Source organism: Dioscorea cayenensis, chromosome 17 (genome assembly GCF_009730915.1).
Source record: "Dioscorea cayenensis subsp. rotundata cultivar TDr96_F1 chromosome 17, TDr96_F1_v2_PseudoChromosome.rev07_lg8_w22 25.fasta, whole genome shotgun sequence".
Classification (NCBI taxonomy): Eukaryota; Viridiplantae; Streptophyta; class Magnoliopsida; order Dioscoreales; family Dioscoreaceae; genus Dioscorea; species Dioscorea cayenensis.
In genome coordinates this window covers 4,420,307-4,443,416 of record NC_052487.1, presented here as the reverse complement: position 1 = coordinate 4,443,416, position 23,110 = coordinate 4,420,307, and the positions used below count along the sequence as shown (strand labels likewise).

Genomic DNA, 23,110 nt, shown 5'->3' with positions numbered 1-23,110 from the left:
TGAAAGGAGTGTAGTTTTTTTAAAAAAAAAAATCAAAATTCAAAAATTATCTTAAATATATTTTAATATAATTTAACATAATAATAAGAAGCAAGAACAAGAGAAATCATGCAATTGTTTGAAGTACACTTGCATTCAGGCAAGAAGGCTTCCAAAAACAATTAATGACAAAAGGAAATAAGTTAAAAATCAAGCAAAAAAACAGGTCACAAATTCTCTACTGATGGTATACACAAGATAAAAATCCAAAATTAGTGTCCAAGAACAACAAGAACATCGCCAAAAAAAATACGAACAATACGAAAAATACATAACAACATCTATGACTAGAATTCGACAGGAAAAGAAAAAAACTGGGCAATAACTTTGCTATGTATCTCGCCTTTTTACACCAAGAGAAGACCCTTTCAGAGCTTTCAAGCGAGCGTGCTTCCCCTCAAGCCTTGCTTCGAGTAATTTCGCCTTCAATGTGTTTTCTTTCACTCCTTGAGGTAAGCTTGACGGGCATTCGGCTATCTCAAACTCCGGTGATTTTGGTCGATAATTCCATTGTTGCACTGGACTGGATATGCAGAAATCTCCTGAAACATCATCCAGACTGACCGGTCCAAAATGACCCCGTCGAGAGAGATAATTGTGGGACTCTTCACCATGATCGTTGTAAGGATGAATCTTACAACCTTCAGAACTCTCTGATGGGTTTTTCATCATGTTATCAACCAAGTTCGGCTTCATTTCCTGTACACCTTCTCGGACTTGGCAAATATCTAGTTTCTCGGACACGATTGATTCAATCTGACCGGGATCCGCTCCAATTTCAGGATCAACAAGTTGCGTCTTGCTTCCATTGTTGCATAACTTGGTCATATCTTTTTCTTCTTCGGGACGAATTTGCAGGCAGGAGCAGGAGCAGGAGCAGGATGATTTTTGTCCTTTGACTTTTTCAGAACAGTCTGGCTTTTTACCAGAAAAATTTGATGTCCTTGAGAATTCATGATCTTCTAAGTTTCTGCCATTTTGTTTCAAATGACGATGGCTTTCATTATCATTAACAGTCATATCCAGCTCAAAGCAATGCAAGTCACTGGCCATAGAGTCATCATCTTCAGCTTCCTGCGGTGCACTGCCAGCGCCATTCAAGTAAACAGATTCTAGTGAATGTCGGCGCAGAGCACTCTCCTTTCTTCCATCTTCAGGAAACGCTATTTCATTCTTCGAGCTATTAGATCGTCTAGCTTGAATAAAGGACTTAATTTCACCACTTAATCTGTCTAGTATGCTATCCTTATCATCCAACTCTCCATGTTCGTCAGCGATTTTCATCTGCAATCGTTCATCTAACCATGCTTCTGACATATGTAGGACCAATCGATCAAACTTTTTATCACTTCCTTTTTCAGATTTTTGCTTTAATTGTCGCACTTCATGCTCATACTCCCCTATTCCCTTGGCAAACTCATCACATAGATCCTCTAACAAAACATTAGCTTTTCTCTGTCTCTCCAGATCTTTCACAGCCTTTGCAAATGCAGTCTTTACTTCAGACAACTCTTTACCCAACTTCCGATGTAAACTCTCTGACCGTCTCCTGAGTCTCCTCTCATCATCAAGCTCATCTCTAATTGACTGAATTGCCGCTTTGAATCTGTCATGTTCCCTACTCTTTCTGACTAATTTGTCTTCTGTAATTTGCTTCATCAGATCATCCATTTCATGGCGATATGCTTGCTGCTCTTCCATCAGCTCCTCAATGCGTGACCGAGCATGTTGCAGCTCCATTTTCAATGCTTTAACCAATGATAAATTTGACGTGTGTTGTTCTTCTAGGCTCCATATCCTATTCAACACCTTCAGCAATTCAGCCGATGTCTTTAGGCTATATCTTGAGTCTTGAAACCTTCCCTTAAAATCCAAAGAACCACCAGGAGTAACCACTTGATTGAAAGGGGTAACCTGCAAAAGTAATTCGAATAACAGTCGATCACTATATTTCTTCTCATTTCACAAGATGCTTGTTATATTTCACACATCAGTGTGTCACAGATACTACAATTAAAAAGACTTCACAATGAACAGCATGACAGATGCTATGATCTGAGAAAGCTCAGCAAGCGCGAGAGAATCATTACCTCCATAGAGCTGCTATAACTTGCAGGCGATACAGCTTGCATGGCCCTGCTACCCCTTTCAATTAATTTATGGTGCTGAGCTACAGAAACTGAGGCACGCCTCCTTGGACTGCTAGCACTTCGAGGCTGATATGACAAACAAGAGAAAAATTAGCAGAACAAAAATGACAAATGAAATTCATGTTTGAAGATTGAAAGCCAGTATTGTTCAAGCTAGTTGCATCAGCAGGCTGTTCATTGGCCATTTAGTGATAATCACCAAGATACTAATTCGCAACCTAGAATACTATATATGCTACAAAACAGCAACAGATACCAGTATTGTTCATATAATCGTGTTGATCTGTTTAAGACATGGAAATATCCGTGCTGAAATCAAGCTGACACAACCCTTCTATGACATGGAAAACACTTATATCATAATGTGATTGACCCATTTAGAGCCCAATTATCACCCATTTAGAGCCCAATTATCACCCATTTAGATGTCTGAAGGATAAAACTGGATCAAATCATGGGGACAGCCAGAAAAATATATTTAAATGTTAAGTGCTACTATAATTTTTTATTAAATTCAAATTCCACCAAGAAAAGAAAACCTGATACCATTTCAGTATAAGCCATGATTTCTCCATGGGTATTACCATGACAAGTAATTATTATCATGAATGTCAGTTTCAATACAATATAGATGGTTGGGCAGAAAAAGGTTGGCTTGAAAAGCAAAAGTTTGGCAACCCAAGGGCTTATAAAGTCTGTAAGAAAAGAACCATCTCTGCTTTCAATGGAAGTGAAAGTGCAAAGGACATTAAAGTGAGATTCATGCAGCAAAATTATCAAAACAAGTATTCAAGTAATAATTAAAAAAGGAGAGGGTATTCTCGTAATACTAAAAAATTCACTAATGGAAAATTAAACAAAGTAATCGGGCAATGGAAATGCTTCCCAAAAGGATTGGTACCATAAATAGACAAAAAACCTAAATTAAGCACCATATTTCCACAGCACAATCAAATAAACTTCTAAATCAACGAACTGACACAACATTTAATGATGTGGTAAATAGATTTGTAAACTACAGCATGATTAAAATTTCATTGGCATAATTATTATTTGACTACTTTGAGTTGAAATATGCTAAAAAATTATACATAAAAAGGAAAAACACAAAACCAACAATGAAAATCATGTCAGTTCTCTTTAGATACTTGTTCTGGAACTTTGATGTATCATTTCCAACTTCTCCATAAATTTCGTAGTAGTCTTTTGTAGTTTAGTTATAGAGCTATGAACAGAAATCCAAAATCACGAACATTCGGTGCTAGATTCATCAATTTGACAAACAACTAAACCATTTCTATTTCCTTTTAGGGCAACAATCTAACCATCTCAATTCATACTTCCCTGTCTCTCAACAAAAATTGTATCAAAATCTCAAAATTTTCAAACAAGAAGAAGAATTTATAGTTCTAGAGCTACAAACTGAAATCCAAAATCACCAGCATGTGTTACTGCCTTTTAGGGTAACAACCCAATCAGCTCAATTCATTCTTCCAATCAAAATTGAGACTTTCAAACAAGAATAAGTATAGTTCCAGAGCTACGAACTGAAATCCAAAATCATCTGCATTTGTCACTAGATTCATCAATCCCATGAACAGCTAAACCATATTTACCACCTTTTAGGGAAACAACCCAATTAATTAAGCTCAATTCATGGTCACAATCAAAATTTCACCTTTCAAACAAGAAGAAGAAGAAGAAGAAGAGGTACAGCTCGAGAGCTACAAAGTGAACTCCAAAATCACCAGCATTTGCCACAAGATTCATCAATCCCACAAACAGTTAAAAACATTTGCACTGCCTTTTAGGGCAAACAACCCAATCAGCTCAATTCATGGTTCCAATCAAAATTTCAACTATCAAACAAGAAGTACAGTTCTAGAGCTACAAAGATGAAATCCAAAATCACCAGCATTTGTCACTAAACAACAAACAGCTAAACCATTTCTACTGTTTTTTAGGGCAAAAATCCAATCATCTCAATTAATGCTTACTTCCATATTCCTCAACAAGAATCAAATCAAAATTTCAACTTTCGAAAAAAAACAACAAGAACAAAAACCAAAAAACGAAATAAAAAAAACCCTCACCCGATCCACATCATCAAGCAACAATCCATCCTTGCGCCGGTGCACCCTCCCACTCTTCCTACTCATCCGAGGAAGCCGCAACGCATCCTGGATCTCCCAAAGATTAGCTCCAAGCTTCCTGGCCGAAGCACCAGCGATCGGCGGCCTCTGGTCGTCGGCACAAAGAGCAGAAGGACCAGGATCAAGCTTCCAATTTGGCACAGGAGTACAAGGTCCGGCCTTTTTGCTCACACTGGATCTCTTCCTCAATTTGACACCAAGAAACTCCTTTCGATCCTTCTCCTCCTCCTCCTCCTCCTCCTCCTGCTTTTGATCATCATCTTCTTCTTCATCATTCCCAACAACAAACCCTTTTCCTCGTTCCATCAAACACTTCTACTTCCTCTACCTCTTCTTCTTCTTCTTCTTCTTCTTCTTCCTCCCTCGTTTATGCAACAAAACAAGAAGCAATTGCTTTTCTTCTTCCCATTTCAACCACTTGACACTGCTTGAGATTGAGATTGATATTTTTAAAAAAATTTCTGTTCCCTTTTTTATTTTATTGTAGGGTTGTGGGAAGATGGAATGGGAACTGTGCAAAATTGTTGGCATTTTGTGTGTTCCAAAGTGTCAAAAAGTTGAAAGGATTTGGTGGGGGAATTTCAACTTGAGATTAATTATTATATTAGCATTGAAATAATGATAAATTTCAAGAAAAATTTACTTAGACCTCCGCATATATTTTGCTTCATTTTGTATATATATATATATATATATATATATATATATATTATATTTATTTATTTTTTTATAGTGAATTTGTTTTTTTGGGTATGATATAAATATTTTGATAGAATATTAAAAATAATTTTAAAACCAGTAGCAGGAAACATATAGTAAAACTAATTCTTAATATTTTAGTACAAATATGAAGACAGTGAGCTTGCCTTCGTCGTGTCCAGCAAGCATGACTATACACACTTGAGTGAGTCTTAGCGGAAGTAATATATGAATAATTTTATAATTTTTTTAAATTTAAATTTAAAAAAGTAGAATTTTTAAAAACAATGATAAATTTCATAAAAAATTACTCATACCTCACCATATATTTTGCTTCATTTTGTATAATCTTTTTTATTTTATAGTCTTTGTTTTTTGAATTTTTTTTTTTCCGAGTTTCATCATGTGATAAATATTTTAATAGAATATTAAAAATAATTTTAAAATCAGTAACATAAAAGACATGGTAACATTGGTTCTGAATGCTCCAACACGAGCATGAAGACAGTGAGCTTGCCTTCCTCATGCCCAGCAAGCATGACTGTACACACTCGAGTGAGTCTCGGAGAAGTAAGATAGAAATAATTTTGTAATTTTTCTTTAATTTGAATTTAAAATTAAAATATTTAAGAATAAAATATTTTAAAATTTTAATAAATTTGAAGAACTTTGTTTTAGGAATTGAAAAAGTCGAAGAGGATTGATCTTGCATTCATCTAAATTTTCAATTAAGAGTTTTTTACTGAATATTTCTGTAATGAAAAACATAAAATATTTTATATGTTATATTATAAAAAATAATAAAGGAATGGAAAAGTTAATTTTCGTATTATGTAAAACCTATTAAATTAATTTTTGGACATTTTAATATTTATAATTATATATATTTTAGATATTTGGTAGGAGTGGTTTTTTTTTTGGAAACATTGGTTGAATGACAATGAATATGATTTTCCTTGTCTTTAATGAGACTTTATTTGATCTTCAGTACACTGATTTAGTCATATAATGACAAATTTATTATTTAAAAATAATTTTTTTATAATGATGTCGTATAAATAGAGAATTTAAATGAAACCCACAATTATAATTTTGGATGTTCTTAAATTTAAAAATAAAAATTTAATTTATAATATATATATATATATATTATTTTTTAGCACATAACTTTAATTTTTAGGTTTTTAAGAATTATGAGCTCTAAATCAGTCTTTAAAAACATAAAAAAAATCACTAAATTTAAGCAATTCAAGCTTGCATGATGTTGGCAATAATGTTTATTAATAGTTAGACTAATAAATATAATCTCTAATAATATTTTTTTAATAGTTAGATTAATAAGTAAAATCTCTAGGTTTGTGATGCCTATGTGCAGCAAAATATACTTTGGAGCAGTGGTTCATATACCAAGTAATAAGTAATAAATAAAAATAAGGGAATGAGGATGATGGTTCCATGTGAACTTTGTCTTAGATTAATAAAAATTATTTATTTTTTAGAGGCATGTCCAATATAAATAATGTAATATTTAATTTATAAGAATGTATATATTGATATCATACATATATAAAAAACAATGCTCATGTGAACTAATATTTTTTTTTTTTAATAAAAATATCTCACCACTTCTCAGTCACTTTCTTTTAATACAATACTAACAAGGTAAAGATAAATGACATAATTTATTTTCTATAAAATGTTTAATTTGAATTTTGACATTTTTGTTTGTCATTCCTTGAGCTCTCAAAATTTTTGCCACTCTATCTTTAATTTTTTTTTTATTTATTTACCACCTCTAACTTTTGATGTTTTAAAATTGTCAATTTTTTTTTTTTACTTTTGTTTATATACCCTCAACCCATAAACAAAATTTAAAAAAAAAAATATTTTTATTATAATATCCAGAATAAAAATTATTTTTTATAATACATGAGAGACCCTGTTAAAGAGCAGGGGAGATAGACAGATAGATAAAGGGGCTAGGAAAAAATAAGAAAAAAAAAGATAAATGAATCATCTTCATTTTTATTTGTTTATTTATTTATTTATTTTTTGCACAACTACTAATTTTTGAAAAGGTATAAATACAAAATAAATAAATAAATAAATAATAAAAAAATAACAATCATGCATTGAAAAACACACATGCTCCACAACTAGTGAACCATGTGGCTTGGTCACCCTCTTCAAGACAAGCTCTGTTTTCCGGGCTATTCATCCATTTATCTAATTGCCTAACAAACTTTGATACATGATCAAGCTATATAAATAAAAGAAAAATATTCACTAATATCTATATATATATATATAGTACTATAGATATCTCAATTGACACTCTTTTTTAATTATCATACTTACAATGCAAAACCATTTGAAGAATGATCCATGCTTTCTCAAGATACAAACAAATGCCTCAAATCACATTGGATTTTTTTTTTTTTTTTTAAATGAATCACACATTAAAGAAGAGAGTGATTTTCAGGGAAAACTTTGGATAAGAAATCTTGAAACCGAGTCGAATAATAGTTCGGATTAACTGCCGAGATTGACTGTGCATCGAATTGCAGAGACTTGAACACATGCTCCACACGTTTCACCATGTTGTATCCTTGCAAAATATCGATAATTTCAAAGTATAGAATCACATCACTTGGTTCTTCCTTTCCTGTATTACGAAAAATTGTTAATCCCCCGCTTTCGATCTTCTGAATTTTTACTGCATGGGCCAGAGTTCGCACTCCAAGTCTGTCATCATGTCTGCCAAACATCATACACATGCAATGCTGATCAAAAAGAAATCTTGATTGAAAATGTTCTTTTAGTATTAAGATTGATACTTACTCTTCATACGAATAATTCGATTGCATGTCACTTGTAGAAGACAAATCTTGATCGTAATCACTTTGTACTGAGCTGTGGCTGTCTGATCGCTTTCTTTTGGTATCAACAGATCCTACATTACACGGGCTTTGATCTGTTCATATAAACACAAAATGCATCCATTACATGTAAATTGTGCTTTTCTTTTCTGATGAAGCTTAATTTTGACATGGTTTTCCAGTAAGTTTTTCTGAAACACTAGAGTTAAATAAAGCAATCAATTCCTATGGCTCTTGTTGAGTGTATTTATTACCTCTAGGAAGCAAATCACTATTTGAAGCACGACGTATATGCATTCCCACCAAGAGACTGTAATCCATGACACCAATTCCTTCCAGGAAGTCACAGTCATGCATTATTTGTCTGTGATACAAGTAAACAAAAGTATCAAATTTAGATAAAGTGCCCGACAAACAGGTGATTAAAACAAACTGTATCATCTGTCAAATTTATGCATTTAATTACTAATGCAATCCATTTGAAAATAGTGCAGACAAGGAAAAGAGAGACCTTGTATATATAAACCATGAATTTATCATGGGATCAGGAAATTGAGAGACAAGATAATATATATCAATCTATTTCTAACAAGTTTACATTTTGAGGAGCACCAACGTAAAATTAATACTAACTAAATATGGAAAAAGGACATAGTTATTTAGTTTTAAATTGATGGGCTATGACTTACATAAGTATATGTAACCTTAATATATAGCTCAAATTGTATGAAAAAAACAAAATGAACATAAAAATTGGCTTCTTACTCTAAAAGTTTCGCTCGTGTTGTTCTATCAAGATGGAAAACAACATCCAGGTCTACATCCTTGTACATAGCATTGTCATCACCTACTCCCTTGGTGAGACCACGGCCTTGGGAAGAACCTTTGAGATTGAATCGCTTGTGAATGCATAGATTTGAGTTAAGTATATTCCCCGTCACAACAAAACGAACCTGTTAAACACAAGATTTTCAAATATTTATTATAATCCCAAGAAGATCAATATTCATATTTATTTTTAAGACAATGTTATGTGCTTAGGGGAGCTCATTTAGCTTACAATTGCACTAGTGTAGAAAGGTTAATGCCAAACAAAATATTGGATTACTCTAGATTGCTAAGTTATGTGTAGATCAATAATACGGTACAAAAAAAAGTCATAAATTCCCCCGCAAATTTAATGATAACATTTGTCTTAAGTATGAGATAGTTCTACCTTTGGCCCTTCAACTGGTTTGACAACATGAAGCCCAAATATTTTTGTAAGTAAAGTGTTAGGATATTTTCTAGCGTGGCCATAATATTTTGGCAGCATATCTAAGAAAACCTGAAAAAAACAAAGGAAGAAGATTGTGATTTATATTTAAAGAGAATTAACAACTATAACTCAAAAGGTAAAGCAAGAGGATTATGATTTGCATTTAAAGAGAATCAACAACCATGACTCAAAGAATTTTCTCAGAAATATAGCTAGGAGAAAGCTGAGAAAGCATCATAGTCAAAATCCTTTATAGGAGGAACATCTTAATGATCAGTCGTTAAAAGGCTGCAATAGATGAGGCAAATGTCTAAGGCATACACCACCTTCAATGATAATTATCTTGGGGTTTTTTTTTTCTTTTTCAATATGCTTTATATATATATATATATATATATTGAGAATCAAGGCATCATGAAGTCCATCAGTCTGAACAAAGTGATGAAGTTTTGTAGGTTTTACTTTAAGCAGAGAAATGAATACTACAGTGGATAACATGTGCCATCTTTATTTTTCTCCTCATTTCTGTTAACTATTGTTAGTGGTCCATCCCATTACTTACCAGTTACTGCTTCAGTAAAGAATGTGAAAGTGGTCTCATGATTGTCAATATTAAAACATTAAAATTTGGAACACTTTTTGAGATGAGGTATGTGCAAAAAAAATAATTGTGGCTGATCTTCTAATGTGTTATATTGAGATCTGCAAAGCCTAGAGGTGAGTATAGAATTTATAAACTTCTCCATATTAGCTACTATGATGTGTTTAAGTAAGAGGAGATCATAATAATGCCTCTAATGTTCAAGGGACAAAAATTGATTCAATGGTACTGCCATATTAAATAGATAAGGAATAGGCGAGACTCTATAAAATGATCTTTTGCTTTTAAAAATCTCAAATTTAAAAAGGAATATGTGATTATACCTTCATCTCAGATTTGCGAATGATCTTTATAATGAACTTATGATCTTGTGAGAAGTGGATAGGGCTGCTGCATTTCCAAGGAGAAGCAATCTTCCTCAAAGTTTCATTGCCATATACAGAAAGCATGTAAGCATCAGAATTAACCTTCGCAAAATCCTGAAGGGACCTGAAGACCAGTTTGAATGAAAAAAGCTTTAGCAGCTAATCACAGAAATCAAGACTTCTTTCCAGGTGAAACAATTTAATTCAAATACCAAACCATTCTAAATGCATGGAAGTGACTTCTCAACATCATAACTGTATTTCAATTGTACCTCTGTCAAAGAAACTGTGTAAACATTGGGTAGTATCTCCTAATTCTAAGTTTGGAAAATATAAAACTTCTAAATAAAATGCAATAATAAAACAACTTTTTAGCAGATGACTAATTATTATTCTGCATGCAACATATGACTGAACATATTTAACCTGAATACATCTGGGCAGTAATTAATCAGCTCAAAATCAGTAAAAGTCACTGCTAGACTTGATGAGCCATCCATAGCTAGTCTTATGGAAGTTGTTGTAGTGGTTTTGAAGTCATGACTTGAATAGTCTGGCCCCGAAAGCCCCATCTTCCACTCCCCAAGATACCTTCAAGAAATTTCAAAAGCCACATCTCAATACTCCGCAAAATGGAAAAAAAGGATTAGGGTGCTGAACAAGAATCTTGACGATTTTATTTGGAGGATGATTATATACGGGAAGGAAATGAAAAAAAAAAAACATGAAAAAGAATGAAATGGAATTGATTGCACTTGCATGCTGTAATTCTTTTTTTTCTTCTTTTTAAAAAGCCATACCCATGTTTACCAATATTTTCCCCTGCTTTCTTATCGATGCGTAGAAAATAAACACAAGAAAGAGGAAAATACCTACTCAACAAACTTCTAAGAGGAAGAAGCATCAAACCAATGACAGGTGAAGGTTAGACAGGTGTCAATGAAAATTCAAGCTGCATCATAAAACAAATACAGAGGTAATTACTCAATTTTGTTGTTGATAAGAAAATATAATGAACTATATTTCTTATACAATTGGCAAAATAAGCAGAAACCTTGTTTCTGTATTAACTCATCAACAACTAAACTTGCAAATCTTAATGATGGAAAATAAGGGTCCCTCATCATTCAAAATTACACCTTTATAAATGACAGTCATCAAAGAAATCAAACCTTATAAAATCTAAAACATGTTAAAAAAAAAAAATTCATCTGGTGCCCAACAAAAATGTCAATGGTGTTAAACTGAATTCTTCTGGAGTTCCACCATTTTATCATTGTTAACAATTGTCCAAGATTCAGCACATCAATTTTCCCATATGTTCATGGTTTGAGATAAATGACTAGATAAAAAAAAACCTTATAAAAATTCAAGAGCATCAGAATACAAGGAATTAAATGGTAAATTGATATCCTGTGTAGCTTTATTGGGAACTGCCATCAAAACTCCCATTTCGAATTAAATTTTTACCCAAAAGAATAAATACAACTCCAAATCTTATTTTAAAAAACAAAGAGAAACATGAAAGAAATTTCTTCAATATATATGCAGATTATATTTATCCCCTTTTAGACTCTTGTTAGTGCATTCAAGACTCATAAGCCACCAAAATGACAACCTAATATTGAAATTCCATAGATAAAAAAAAACAACATAAATCATAGAAAACCTACAAAAGAAACAAAATCAAAATCCAAAACCTTTCCCATTATTTCACAAAAGAAAAAAGCCCCAAATTTTTTCAAGCCATACAAAAAAGAACACATTTTTACCAAACACAATGATGAAAACCACATCGAATCAAAGATCTTTGAATTTGTACAACCAAATCAAAGGTCCTTTATTTCTCAAGCGATTGGAAAGACGAAACCCTATTGATAGATCCATCAAAAGAGCACCATTTTCAACAAAATTGGGATCAGCGAAACAATCTACAAAAGGGGGAAGGGTCACCTGAGGCTGAGACTTGCGTTGGGGAGAGCAAGAGCCAGCAGCCGAAGGAGGAGAGACGAAGAGAGGCCATTAATGGAGGAGGGGAAGAGGAGGAACAACGAGGGCAACCGGTTTTCCCGCCACCCATTGCCTATGAATAGAAGGAAGCTGTGTTTAAAAAGACAAAAATACCCCTCTCTCTCTCTATATATATATATTTTTTTAATGAAAATAAGAGATTTTTTTCTTATTATTATTTTTTTAAAAATTTGGAGTCAGAGACAAGATGACCTCCATAATTTTTTGAATATATATATATATATATATATATATATATATTTAAAATCTAGGGCTTGTGATTGTTTTGAAAATAGGTTTAAAAAACCTGTTCTTTATTATTATTATTATTATTATTATTATTATTATTATTATTATTATTATGTAAAATTTTTGCCATATTTTTTATTTAAAAAAAAACTTCCATTGCTTGTAGGTTTATGAAATAATTTTTTTTAAAAAAAATATTGGTTATGAGCAATTGACAAATGTTTTATAGATTTTTTTTACAACCAAATTTCGAATATTTATTTTATATAATTTTATGATAAATATTCAAGTGTTATCAAAGTGTGTGTGTGGGTGTGTGTAAAGGTTTTGTTTTTTTACTAATTAAATTTTGGTGCCTTAAAGGACCAAAATAATCTTTTTTTTTTACTCCATTCTAAAAACTAAATTTTGTAGAAAGCTTTTTCTTAGTACTCCTTTTATAAGGCTAAAACTTATTGCCCTCAAATTCAAAAACCACGTTTTCTCTTTTTAATATTTTATTTTAAAAACTATAAAAAAAAATATTGAATAAAGAAGGTGGATTTATTTCTTATTACTCCTTTTAAAACTTAAAATTTCTTATGCCTCCAAGGGGAGAAAAACCCCTCTATTTGTCTTTAATAAAGTTTTAATAAAATTCTGCACAAAATAAGAAAAAAGATTTCTTTTTTACTATTAAAAAATTTTTTTTAATGCCACTAACTTTTACAAAACAAACATATTGGTGGAAAACCTTAGATCTTTAAAAGCAACAAGCTGTTATAAATTTAGCTCTTAAAACTTATAATTTGTTTTAGATAAATGTTTCCATGAAAATTTGATTATTCTTTTCCATAACATGCCAACAAATTTATATTTAAATTCCTTTAATATATTATATATTGAGTAAATTATGATTTAAATAATCTATTTCATTTAAACATTAAAATGGATAACATTTTTTATTTTTACTTTATATTTGTCCTAGCTTCACCCACCAAATTTACCCTTTACATTACTGATATTTAAAAATATTACAAGGACATGTAAAATTTTGATATATATACAATACTAGTTGAAATGAGAGTAATTCATATATTTCCTTATATATATATATATATATATATATATATATATATGTATGTATGTATATATAACTATGTATATATCATATATGTCACTACAAAATAAAGATTATTATTATTATTATTATAATAATAATAAAATAAGTAAACCCCAGCACATGGGATTTTTATATTCTTTGGTTAAATGTTTGTAGATAAATAAAAGAAGCCATCACCTGAAACTTGTATTCAAATACAGCTCAAGAAGAATAATTTGACTTCAAACATAATATAATATATAAATATATATATATATAAACAAGAATTCATTGAAAAATTACTAAAATAATTACAAATTGACAAGGAAGAGACTGATAAGACATGTTCTCACCCTAAAAAATGAAAAAAAAAATATTCATTTGGTACATCAACATGAAGCAGGTCCCAACTGGACAACAAAAGACAAGAAACTATACATCTTCTTAGCAAGAAAAGAAATACTGAGAAAATGATCAATCATGGTAGTCTATCTTGTCACCATCTCAACACATTACAGTGATTTTATTTCTAAAAGATAAGCTGTCCTATATATATATATATATATACATCCATTCAAACAGAAACAGACAAAGAGACAAAGCTTTCATCGAATGATATTCACATCTTGTAAATTTTTGCAAACAAAGATCAAAGTTTAGTTCCTTTGTACCTCAAAATTTTTGCCATCTTGATTGGAGTTGTATCTCAACTTCCAGCTTGAGATAAAACCTATGCATACAAAAATTAAGTAAGAATTTAAATCTGCATCATATTAATGAAAATAAACACTTGAAATTGGTAGGAAACAGGAGGAAGTGTACAAATCTATCAACCAAACACAACCTAAATGACAGTAAAGAATGGCAACAGCTCAGATACTGTTGGTCAGAAAACAGAGTTGGCAGAGGCAATGCATGATCTGAAGCACAAGTTTGGTATTTTCTCATCACAATGTGCTGGACCTGTGTAATACCCCACCTACAGGCTACAGCCACCCAAGATTGTACAAAGATTAGTGCAGTTGTCACCATCACCCTCAATACCAAACCTTGTTATTGATGTTTATGACAAGGCTTTCTCATTGATCCTCCTTTTCTCTTCTGTTCATGATCAAAAGCATACAAAAGTAGATAGATCATAAAATATATATATATATGTATATGTATATATGTTAGACATACTTTTGTATGATTCTAAGAAGGATTAGACCTCAGGTCCAGTTGCTTGAAAAGATCAGCCAAGTTCTTCCACAGAGTTCTATCTATGAGTTCTCCAGTTGTTGAAGATAACTGGATGGTACCTCTGTTAGCTCCTGCAAGCATCTAAACAGAAACAGTTATGAATCTACTGCATATTCTGCATTTATTCACAGAAGGACAATTGAATGATGAAAAGCAGAGGGATCCAATGCTACAACCTGTCGAAATTGGAGAACAAGTTAAAACTGCATTCTAAGATAATCATATGTAAAAACCCAGCGAGAAATTCACTTGCAAAAGTACAGTATAAAACAACAGAAAAGCAGAAATTAAACCATGGGGAAATAACAAACTAATTAATAGAAAAACATATGACCTTACTGTTAATATATGCATGCACATGTGAAAACTATACCAGCAATGAAGCATAACTTCATTATAGATCTCCTATATATGATCCACAGCAACATTACTGAGATTAATTGTGAGACTGAATGGATCCCCAAAAAGCTAAAAACACCACTCCCATATATGATTTTGTCAACAGCAAAAAGAAAACAATTATAATTCGTGTAAATTCTTGAGTGCATTGAGTTTCCAAAATGATTCACAAAAATGGAAAATGAGCCCTTAAAATCTCCATTTTTTTCAGCAGATCCCTAATGTGGAAGTAAAATAGATCAACATGAAGCTTCAATTCTAGGCTCGAAGCAGAACCCCGTGAAGAGCTGAAGAGGAAACCTTTTGGGCACCGGACATCTTACCGACCACCTCCATTGTTTCTGGGACATGTCGAACACAAGCAGGGTTGGAGATCCATAGCTCTGAATATAAACAAGGTCTTCCATTCCGCTGCTAGCAAATACATCATCAAATTCCCCAAAGCCCTGGAAGAACCGGTGAGGCATCCGGGCAATTTCTCGCCATTCCTTCTTGCAAAGTTCCCAGATACCTATTCCTTTTATAATGTCGGGCCTATCTGGCTTCCCAATGCCACCGACCATCACAAGTCTGTCCTTCAGGTTCATGAGCCGGCCGCATGTAAGGGAGCATGGGACTGGTATTGAATTTCTCTTAAGGGATGAGCCATGAGACCTCACAGAGAGATCATACATTATCAGGCCATGGCGAAAGTCAGCAGTTCCAACTATTCCGGTGGCATAAATCAGGCAGTACAGGACACCATTGCAGACAACACTCTCATCACCTCCCCTCCATCCCATGAAAACCTCCCTTACCGGAGTAATCCAACAACAACTCTCTGATTCATAGATGTGGATAGAGAATTCCCACTGGAGGAAATCACCAGGGACCTGCTTGGATTTTGCCACAGTTACAGTATAAACACTGGACTTTCGATTAGCAGACATCGCCAACGCACTGTAGTCAGGATTATCCCCACCAGGAGGTCCGTGAAGACTCTTCCAACCCTTCACTAGAGGGTTAAAGACATGGATCTCATTGCTCTTATCATTCTCCATAAAACATACTAATCCACATGAGGAGGAGCTGATCCAATTGCTCTTAACATCACAGGGAAGTGTGATGTTGTACCATTTGCGAACGCTTGGATCATAGGCATGTCCACCAACACAATCACTTGTAGTGAACATGAAATACCAAGGTTTCTGCGGCAGCGCTGTGGTCCAAGAAGACCTTGAATGTACAACACGATACCACCTTGAGCAAACAGAAGCCAGTCTAACCACACAGGCAATGGGCATGAAGGAGAAGATCTTCTCCAAAATATCATCTGGGAGAATCGCTTCCAATGAAATCCTTAACCCTCCATCATTTCTGCCATGGATTTCAAGACCTGTTTGATAGTCTGCAGCCTCACAGGCCTGTTGGCTGGCAGCATGAGACTCCCATGATGTGTAGGAATGGGATTCCCATGATGTTTCACCATCCATGAATGTAGCCATACAATTCAGCAAAATCAGCAACTGGAATCCTGAAAAGATTAGACAAGTTCAAGGCATGATAAAAACCATTAATGGTAGCCCGGAAGATAATAAAGAAAACCTACCAATCAAGTGCTGATTTCAATCAAACATCAAAAGTAAAACCAAAATTCACACTTCAAACCAACAAAACCAATTGAAAAGGCAAATTTGTGAGAAGGGAAAAAGAACTGCCAGACAAGAAAATCACCAGCCTATAGCATCCCTTTTGCTACTGAAAGATAAAAAGCATAACAAGAACTTGGAGCAAGACAGTGATATTAGAGAAGCACAAGGCCACTCAGTTGACAAGATATGGTAACAATGCCTCACACCTTGATTTGAGCCTTCATCGGCAAGGCCGAATCACCTTGAAAGATCATTCAACGCAAACAGACCATGAAAAAGACAACACAAAAGATCAACAACAAAAAAAGGCATCAATGTCCAGACATCCGGCCCATACCTCTGTCTGATTCAACAAAGTCACAACTTTAACACCAATCACCACACAGACAACAAATCAAACACCTTGAAAAACACCAGGCCAACAACACCACCACCACCACCAAACACCATTCCTCAAAGAACCATCATATCAACCACACAAAATAGTCAAATTTCAAGGCAAGAAATCCAAGAAAAACAGGCAAAATGAAACAAAAACAAGATAGAAAACACGGAAAATAATGACAATGAAGGGATGATTAAATGTTTCAGCTCGTAATACCTCGGGGCAGGGCAGCTAAAAACCGAGTTTTTGAGTGATTTGGGCAACCATCTGGTCAAAAAACAGTATCATTTGGCTTCAAACGGATGCGCAGAACGGAGGATGATGAAGCATTAGGCTGTGTTTCTCGGAGATCGAGATCAATGGAGGAGGGGACGATGGAGAGAGAGAGAGAGAGAGAGAGAAAGAGGAAACAGTGTGGATTTTGGTTTTGAAAAATGGAAGCAAAAGGACAGGCAGGGCATGTAACTGGGGGGCCGTTCCTTTTAGGGCTTCTGTTTGCGTTTTTAATACTTTTTATAGAGAGAGAAAAAAAAATTAATTAATTAATTATTTTTATTTATTTATTTTTATAATTATTTTTCTCTGATTTTCTAGCTTTTAATTTTTTTTAAGAAAATAAATTACTTTCATTAAATTAAATAAAAACGAAAAACAAATATAAGGATATAGTGATAATAATACGAGTCTTTTTTTAATTCTATGAGAGTTTGGACTTCGTGTGTGAATCGGTTGTGTGAGATATTAACTAATTAGAAAATTGTTTTTTTTTTAAAAAAAATAGTATAAAAATAAAGAAAAGAGAATATATAACAGTGGAAATATAACAAAATAGATATAATAAAGTACAACGCATAGACAACTACATAGAACCCATTAACAATGGAAAAAAATACAATAGAGTAAATAAATACTAAATTATAGGTAGAGAGATCGAACCCTATCATTGACTTGTCCATAATTTTAAGAAAAATAAATATATGTTAGGTTAGTTTTAATGATTCACACTTTACAGTAATATTAATTTTTTTGTATTATTTTTAAAATAAGAATTTATTTTAGCATAAAAATAGAAAGAGTAAGATTTAGAGAGTACTAATAAATTTTGTTATAAAAAAATTAAAAATTTTTGAATTGGAGGTGATTGGAGAGTTTTTTTTTTATAATAAAATGGACAATTTCTCCACTCAACTAGTACTGTAAAAGAAAGAGAGTTGATACCTCCGTTTTACTAGAAAGAGAAAAAGTTATTATTTTTCTAATATGAATGTGCTAGTAAAATGGAGTTTGTTTTTAAACTTTTATTTAATTAATATTCAGAAAATATATATTTCAAATTTTTTATTAATAATATTTAATCAAATAATGAAATTTACTATTTACATAATTACATGTGTTTATTAAGATATATTAATTATTACCCATGAAAATATGGGCAAAGCTGTCTTTTAGAAAAATAGTTGCAAACAAGTGAGGGTATATAGGTAAATATATTTTATTATAAACTCAAATTTTTGGGTTTAAGGTTATGTAAATTTCAGTAATATATACTTATTTATAAAAATTATGAGTTTACATTTTCTAATATAAGTAAATGCTACAAACATGGAAAATTTCTTTTATATTATTTTACTAGAATTGGAGTAATATTACTTTTAAAAATATAAATTTAAATTAATACAACCAAAAAAAAGCGAGCTTTGATTTTTAAAATAAAAAATATACAAAAAAATAAAAATAATAAAAAATAACCTATTTAGAGGTCTACTTAATCACCTAACCCATGAAAACACATGCACATTACTAAGTCATTGGATTGTTCCTTTTGTTTTTTTTACCAACCCAACATGAATGCCTAATTTTCTAATAACCCCTGCTTTTGTCCTAATTATGTTAAAGAAAATAACAAATTAATATTATCTAATTATATATATTATAATTTATTAGTAAAGTGGGTGTGTAGGAAAACAAGGAGATTAATTTTAGTAATTTATATTTTTAGATATATGTTCAAGAAAGAAAGAAAAGGAAACTAAATTCTTAAAACTCATCTTTTACATCTTATTTGAACTATAGGACAAAAATTCCACATGTGAGTCAAAATTTACATCTCGAGAAATATAATTTTCAATTATAAAAAATAATATAAAGCCAAACCATTAAAAAAAATTATTATACAAATATGGAAAACCTCCCAATCATAGATACCCTTAGTGACTTTCAATGTCCTCATTGTTCATGCTTTATTTTTATTTTTTATTTTTTTATTAGGAAAGTAATCTCACATCCTTCTATTTTTTTTTATTTATAAATTTATAATTATGATTATTTAATAAATATAAATAAATCATAAATTTTTTAACTATCAATAAGTTAAACTTTCGAACTTTCAGTGAGAGAATGAACTCCATGCTCAATTATAAAGAATGATTTTTTTTTTAATAATTTACTTTTAAATTTTAATTTTAATTAGTTGGTGGGCTTGGAGTGCAGGTACATAAAAATACCATTTTGATAAAGATAATTTTTTTAAAAAAAATATATATAATATATAAAAAAAATCATAAAGCTTGAATGAGAAAAGTTGAAAACTTTCCAAAAAGACTGATTGATAATTTTCCCATATTAAAATGCGATCCACCTCTTTATATATATATATATATATATAATTTATAAGAGTTCATAGAATAATAGAATCCAGCCACATTTGCTTGTTCATATCAATCCAAACATGTCTCAAAAGCCACTTCATTGGGATCATTGGGAAGGAATATTAGCAGAGTACACATGCATGAGGACATTTGCCACTATAAATAAAATTAAATTTTAGTTATTAATTATATTATTATGGGACCATTATAAGCTCTTTTTGGTTAAAAAGAGCACCATGGGGCTTTTAGTAAATATATTTATTTTTTATTTTATTAAAAATGATTTAAGAGATGGAAAGTTGCCAAATTTTTTTAACCACATTAATTCAAAATTTCATCTTCTACATATCATCAACGTATAAAAGAAATTATTAAATGATTATTAATATAAATATCATGTTAATATTTCAATAGAACTAGATACAAAGATGCTATTATGAATTTTATTTAATCATAATCATGAATTATCATTGTTTGTACCAAATTCATTTTATTCACTCGGTTTAGTTTTTTATATGAATAACTAAAATATTTTAAAAAAATAAAATAAAATTGTGAACAAAATTTTTTTTTAAAAAAACTCTCACACATTTATTATGAAATTGTTAGTGTTCATATCTTTGTTATGAAAATAGAATTGAACTTTACTTATATAAGTTAAATGCACATATGTATTGAGATATTAACTTCACATCTGTGCATCCTAAGTTAGCTTGTCAACTTTGTTAAAATTTTTTTTAAAATCTTTATTAATGCTTTCAAAAGAGTAATACATCACATTTTAAGTATTAATTTCCTCCACTAATTAACTAATAAACCAATATATTAAGTTAATGGCTCCCACATAACTTTTGTGTTATTGATTAAAGCCTGTTCATGTCGGACCACAAACATTGTTTTTTATCCAACCTTTTTAAGTGCCAAGACCAATAAAACTCACCTTTTTTTTAATTATATTTATTTATTGAAGAAATAAAGCACTTCAACATTTCATCTAAGATTTTTTTTTTTAAAGTTCATTTTACTTTTATTTTGCCATTGAATTAAAAAAAATAGTTTAAAGGCTGGTTTAGTGGTTTGGTATATTATTGACCTAATACCATATGATTTTGTCAATAGATCTTATTTGCTATACAAACAATAAAAAAAATCAAGAGAAAATTTATCTTTTTGACCCCTTGTAATTTTTTTTGGGTTTATTAAAAATAAAAAAAAATTGTTATTAGTTGATGATGATAGAGTGAGCTAATAAAAACATATATTTCACACATATAATCGATAAATTATTATTATTATTTTTTAATAAATATGGACAACTCATGTGTGAGAGAGATGTGCACATGTGTGAAATTACTACTTCAACACGAGGATTCAATGCCAATAATCAAAGAGATTATTGGCAATTGATTAGTGAATATATTATAAACTACAACTATTAATAAAAAGATGTATATTTCTATATTTATTTGTGAATCTGTATCCAAAAGAGAATAAATTTAGTTAAAAAATAAATATTAGAGCATAATTCAAAAACCATAAAATTAGATATACATAGGCAAGGGTTTTGAAAGAAAAGATTGATGATTATGATAGATGGGATTAACCCAAGAGTTGGTTGCCAATTGATTAATGAATGTATTATAAACTAACAAACCATTAATAAAAAGGTAGTATATTTCTATATTTTTTTGTCTCTATATCCAAAAGAGATTAAAATTTAGTTCTCCCAAAAATGAATGAGAATATAATTCACTATAAAATTATATATATATATATATATATATATATATATATATATATATATATATATATATATATATATATATATAGCCAATGGTTTTGAAAGAAAAGATTGATGATTAAGATAGATGGGATTGAAAAGGTCAAACAGATGGTAGATGAGTTGCCAAGAATGGCAAAACAATTCTCATGTCCTTGACATTATGCCATCATGAATTCATGCAATTGGGTGTTTTCTCTAACATAGAATCCAAAATGTCCAAAGAGAACAGAGATAAAAAGATAAGAGAGACAACAAATGAATGAGTGGGAGAGGAGGTTGAAAGAAGTCACCTCACCTTTGTATTTCTTTTTCTAAAAAGAGATCTTCTTCTCCTTTCAACACACGTGAATCAACTCCAATCACAAAAGTTGATGGGCATGCTTCCAGAAATTTTCACATGCTTGTGATTACACTTTGAAATTCATGATGCAAAGTTGAAAACCAATGATAATAATAATATATAATCATCTATTATGTAACATGAAATCTTTGTTCTATTATATTCAAATGGGAGTTGGTACATGAGAACAGAAGATAAGAAGAAGAAAACCACGTTTATTCGACTTTGAAATTCATGATTCCAAAGTTGAAAACAATAATACTAAGCAATAATATATAGTCATCTACTATGTAATATGAACCTTCGTTCTATTATATTCAAATGGGTGTTTAAAATAATGAGAAACAGAGACAAGAAAAGCCACAATTTTATTGAACAGTGCACAAAGATGATATTACAAACAATAGTTATGCAAATGTAGAACAGTGAAGATGATACAACCCATGCTGCTGAAGTTACAGTGTTGTTATTCCCTAAGAAATAAGTAAGTGATTTTGAGTTTTATTCATTTTACACTTGGTTTTCTTCTGTGAAGATGTTACCTTCTTTTCTAAGTTCTTCACTCTCTATTCAATGGATATTACTTCCAACTGTTCTTCCCCAGCCTCAAACAACTTCTCAAAGCATTTCTCTCAGCTCTGGTTTCTTCCAGCAGTCTCTTCACTCAGAAAATGTATCTTGAGCATTAACAACTTGATTATCACAGAATAAATCTTTGTTGGAACAATGTCAAGGTATCATTACCCTAACCACTTTCTTCAACAATGCTCAATTTCTACTCTTTCTGCAGCAATTGATTGCATGATGATGAACCTCTTCAATGAAATCTGCTTATCCTCTAAATTTCTGCATATTCACTTTGTGTGGAAACAATGTCAAATTCCACAGCACTGCTTCAGCAACATTCTCAATTTACCTTCTCAACTTCAGTAAGTAATGGCACGATTAATGAACTCTCTCAAAGTGCTATCTATCTACTCCTCAGAAAGTTGTTTACACACCTGAATTGAACAATGTCAAGGAAATTAGCTGCTGCACTTCTGCAGCAATCTTCACAAATGTATGTGCTTCGTCTGCAACAACTGATTGTACATGATTGATGAACTCTTCATTTCCTGTAACCATATACCAGAAATTTCGAGGTTTCACTCAAGTTGATCAATGTCCAGTAGTCAATTGTTAAACTTTCTTCAACAAA

At 31.3% G+C, this 23,110-nt stretch overlaps 3 protein-coding genes across 9 annotated transcripts; all 3 read right to left on the bottom strand.

Moving 5' to 3' along the window:
* Positions 1–204: 204 nt before the first annotated feature.
* LOC120280511 (uncharacterized protein At5g41620) lies at positions 205–4,787 on the bottom strand. The gene is made up of 3 exons (XM_039287370.1): positions 4,283–4,787; positions 2,130–2,255; positions 205–1,953 (listed from the first exon to the last, which is right to left on the bottom strand). The coding sequence occupies exons 1-3, from the start codon at positions 4,646–4,648 to the stop codon at positions 370–372; spliced, it is 2,076 nt and encodes a 691-aa protein (XP_039143304.1). The 5' UTR covers positions 4,649–4,787; the 3' UTR covers positions 205–369.
* A 2,617-nt stretch (positions 4,788–7,404) lies between these two features.
* On the bottom strand, positions 7,405–12,271 carry LOC120280512 (phosphatidylinositol 4-phosphate 5-kinase 10-like). The gene is made up of 9 exons (XM_039287371.1): positions 12,098–12,271; positions 11,017–11,096; positions 10,571–10,735; positions 10,103–10,268; positions 9,137–9,247; positions 8,686–8,873; positions 8,175–8,284; positions 7,883–8,015; positions 7,405–7,798 (listed from the first exon to the last, which is right to left on the bottom strand). The coding sequence occupies exons 2-9, from the start codon at positions 11,046–11,048 to the stop codon at positions 7,501–7,503; spliced, it is 1,203 nt and encodes a 400-aa protein (XP_039143305.1). The 5' UTR covers positions 11,049–11,096; positions 12,098–12,271; the 3' UTR covers positions 7,405–7,500.
* A 1,531-nt stretch (positions 12,272–13,802) lies between these two features.
* LOC120280027 (F-box/kelch-repeat protein At3g61590-like) lies at positions 13,803–17,610 on the bottom strand. 7 transcript variants are annotated; one of them, XR_005542238.1, is made up of 3 exons: positions 17,358–17,610; positions 14,695–16,638; positions 13,803–14,585 (listed from the first exon to the last, which is right to left on the bottom strand). XR_005542238.1 is itself a non-coding variant. In XM_039286725.1 (2 exons), exon 2 carries the CDS (start codon positions 16,607–16,609, stop codon positions 15,365–15,367), a length of 1,245 nt encoding a protein of 414 aa, XP_039142659.1. In that variant the 5' UTR covers positions 16,610–16,638; positions 17,358–17,610; the 3' UTR covers positions 13,803–15,364. The 7 variants fall into 7 exon arrangements, 5 of the variants coding, with proteins under 5 accessions (XP_039142659.1, XP_039142661.1, XP_039142662.1 ...); XR_005542239.1 differs by having other exon boundaries at positions 13,803–14,807; positions 15,066–16,638; XM_039286725.1 differs by having other exon boundaries at positions 13,803–16,638.
* Positions 17,611–23,110: the final 5,500 nt, after the last annotated feature.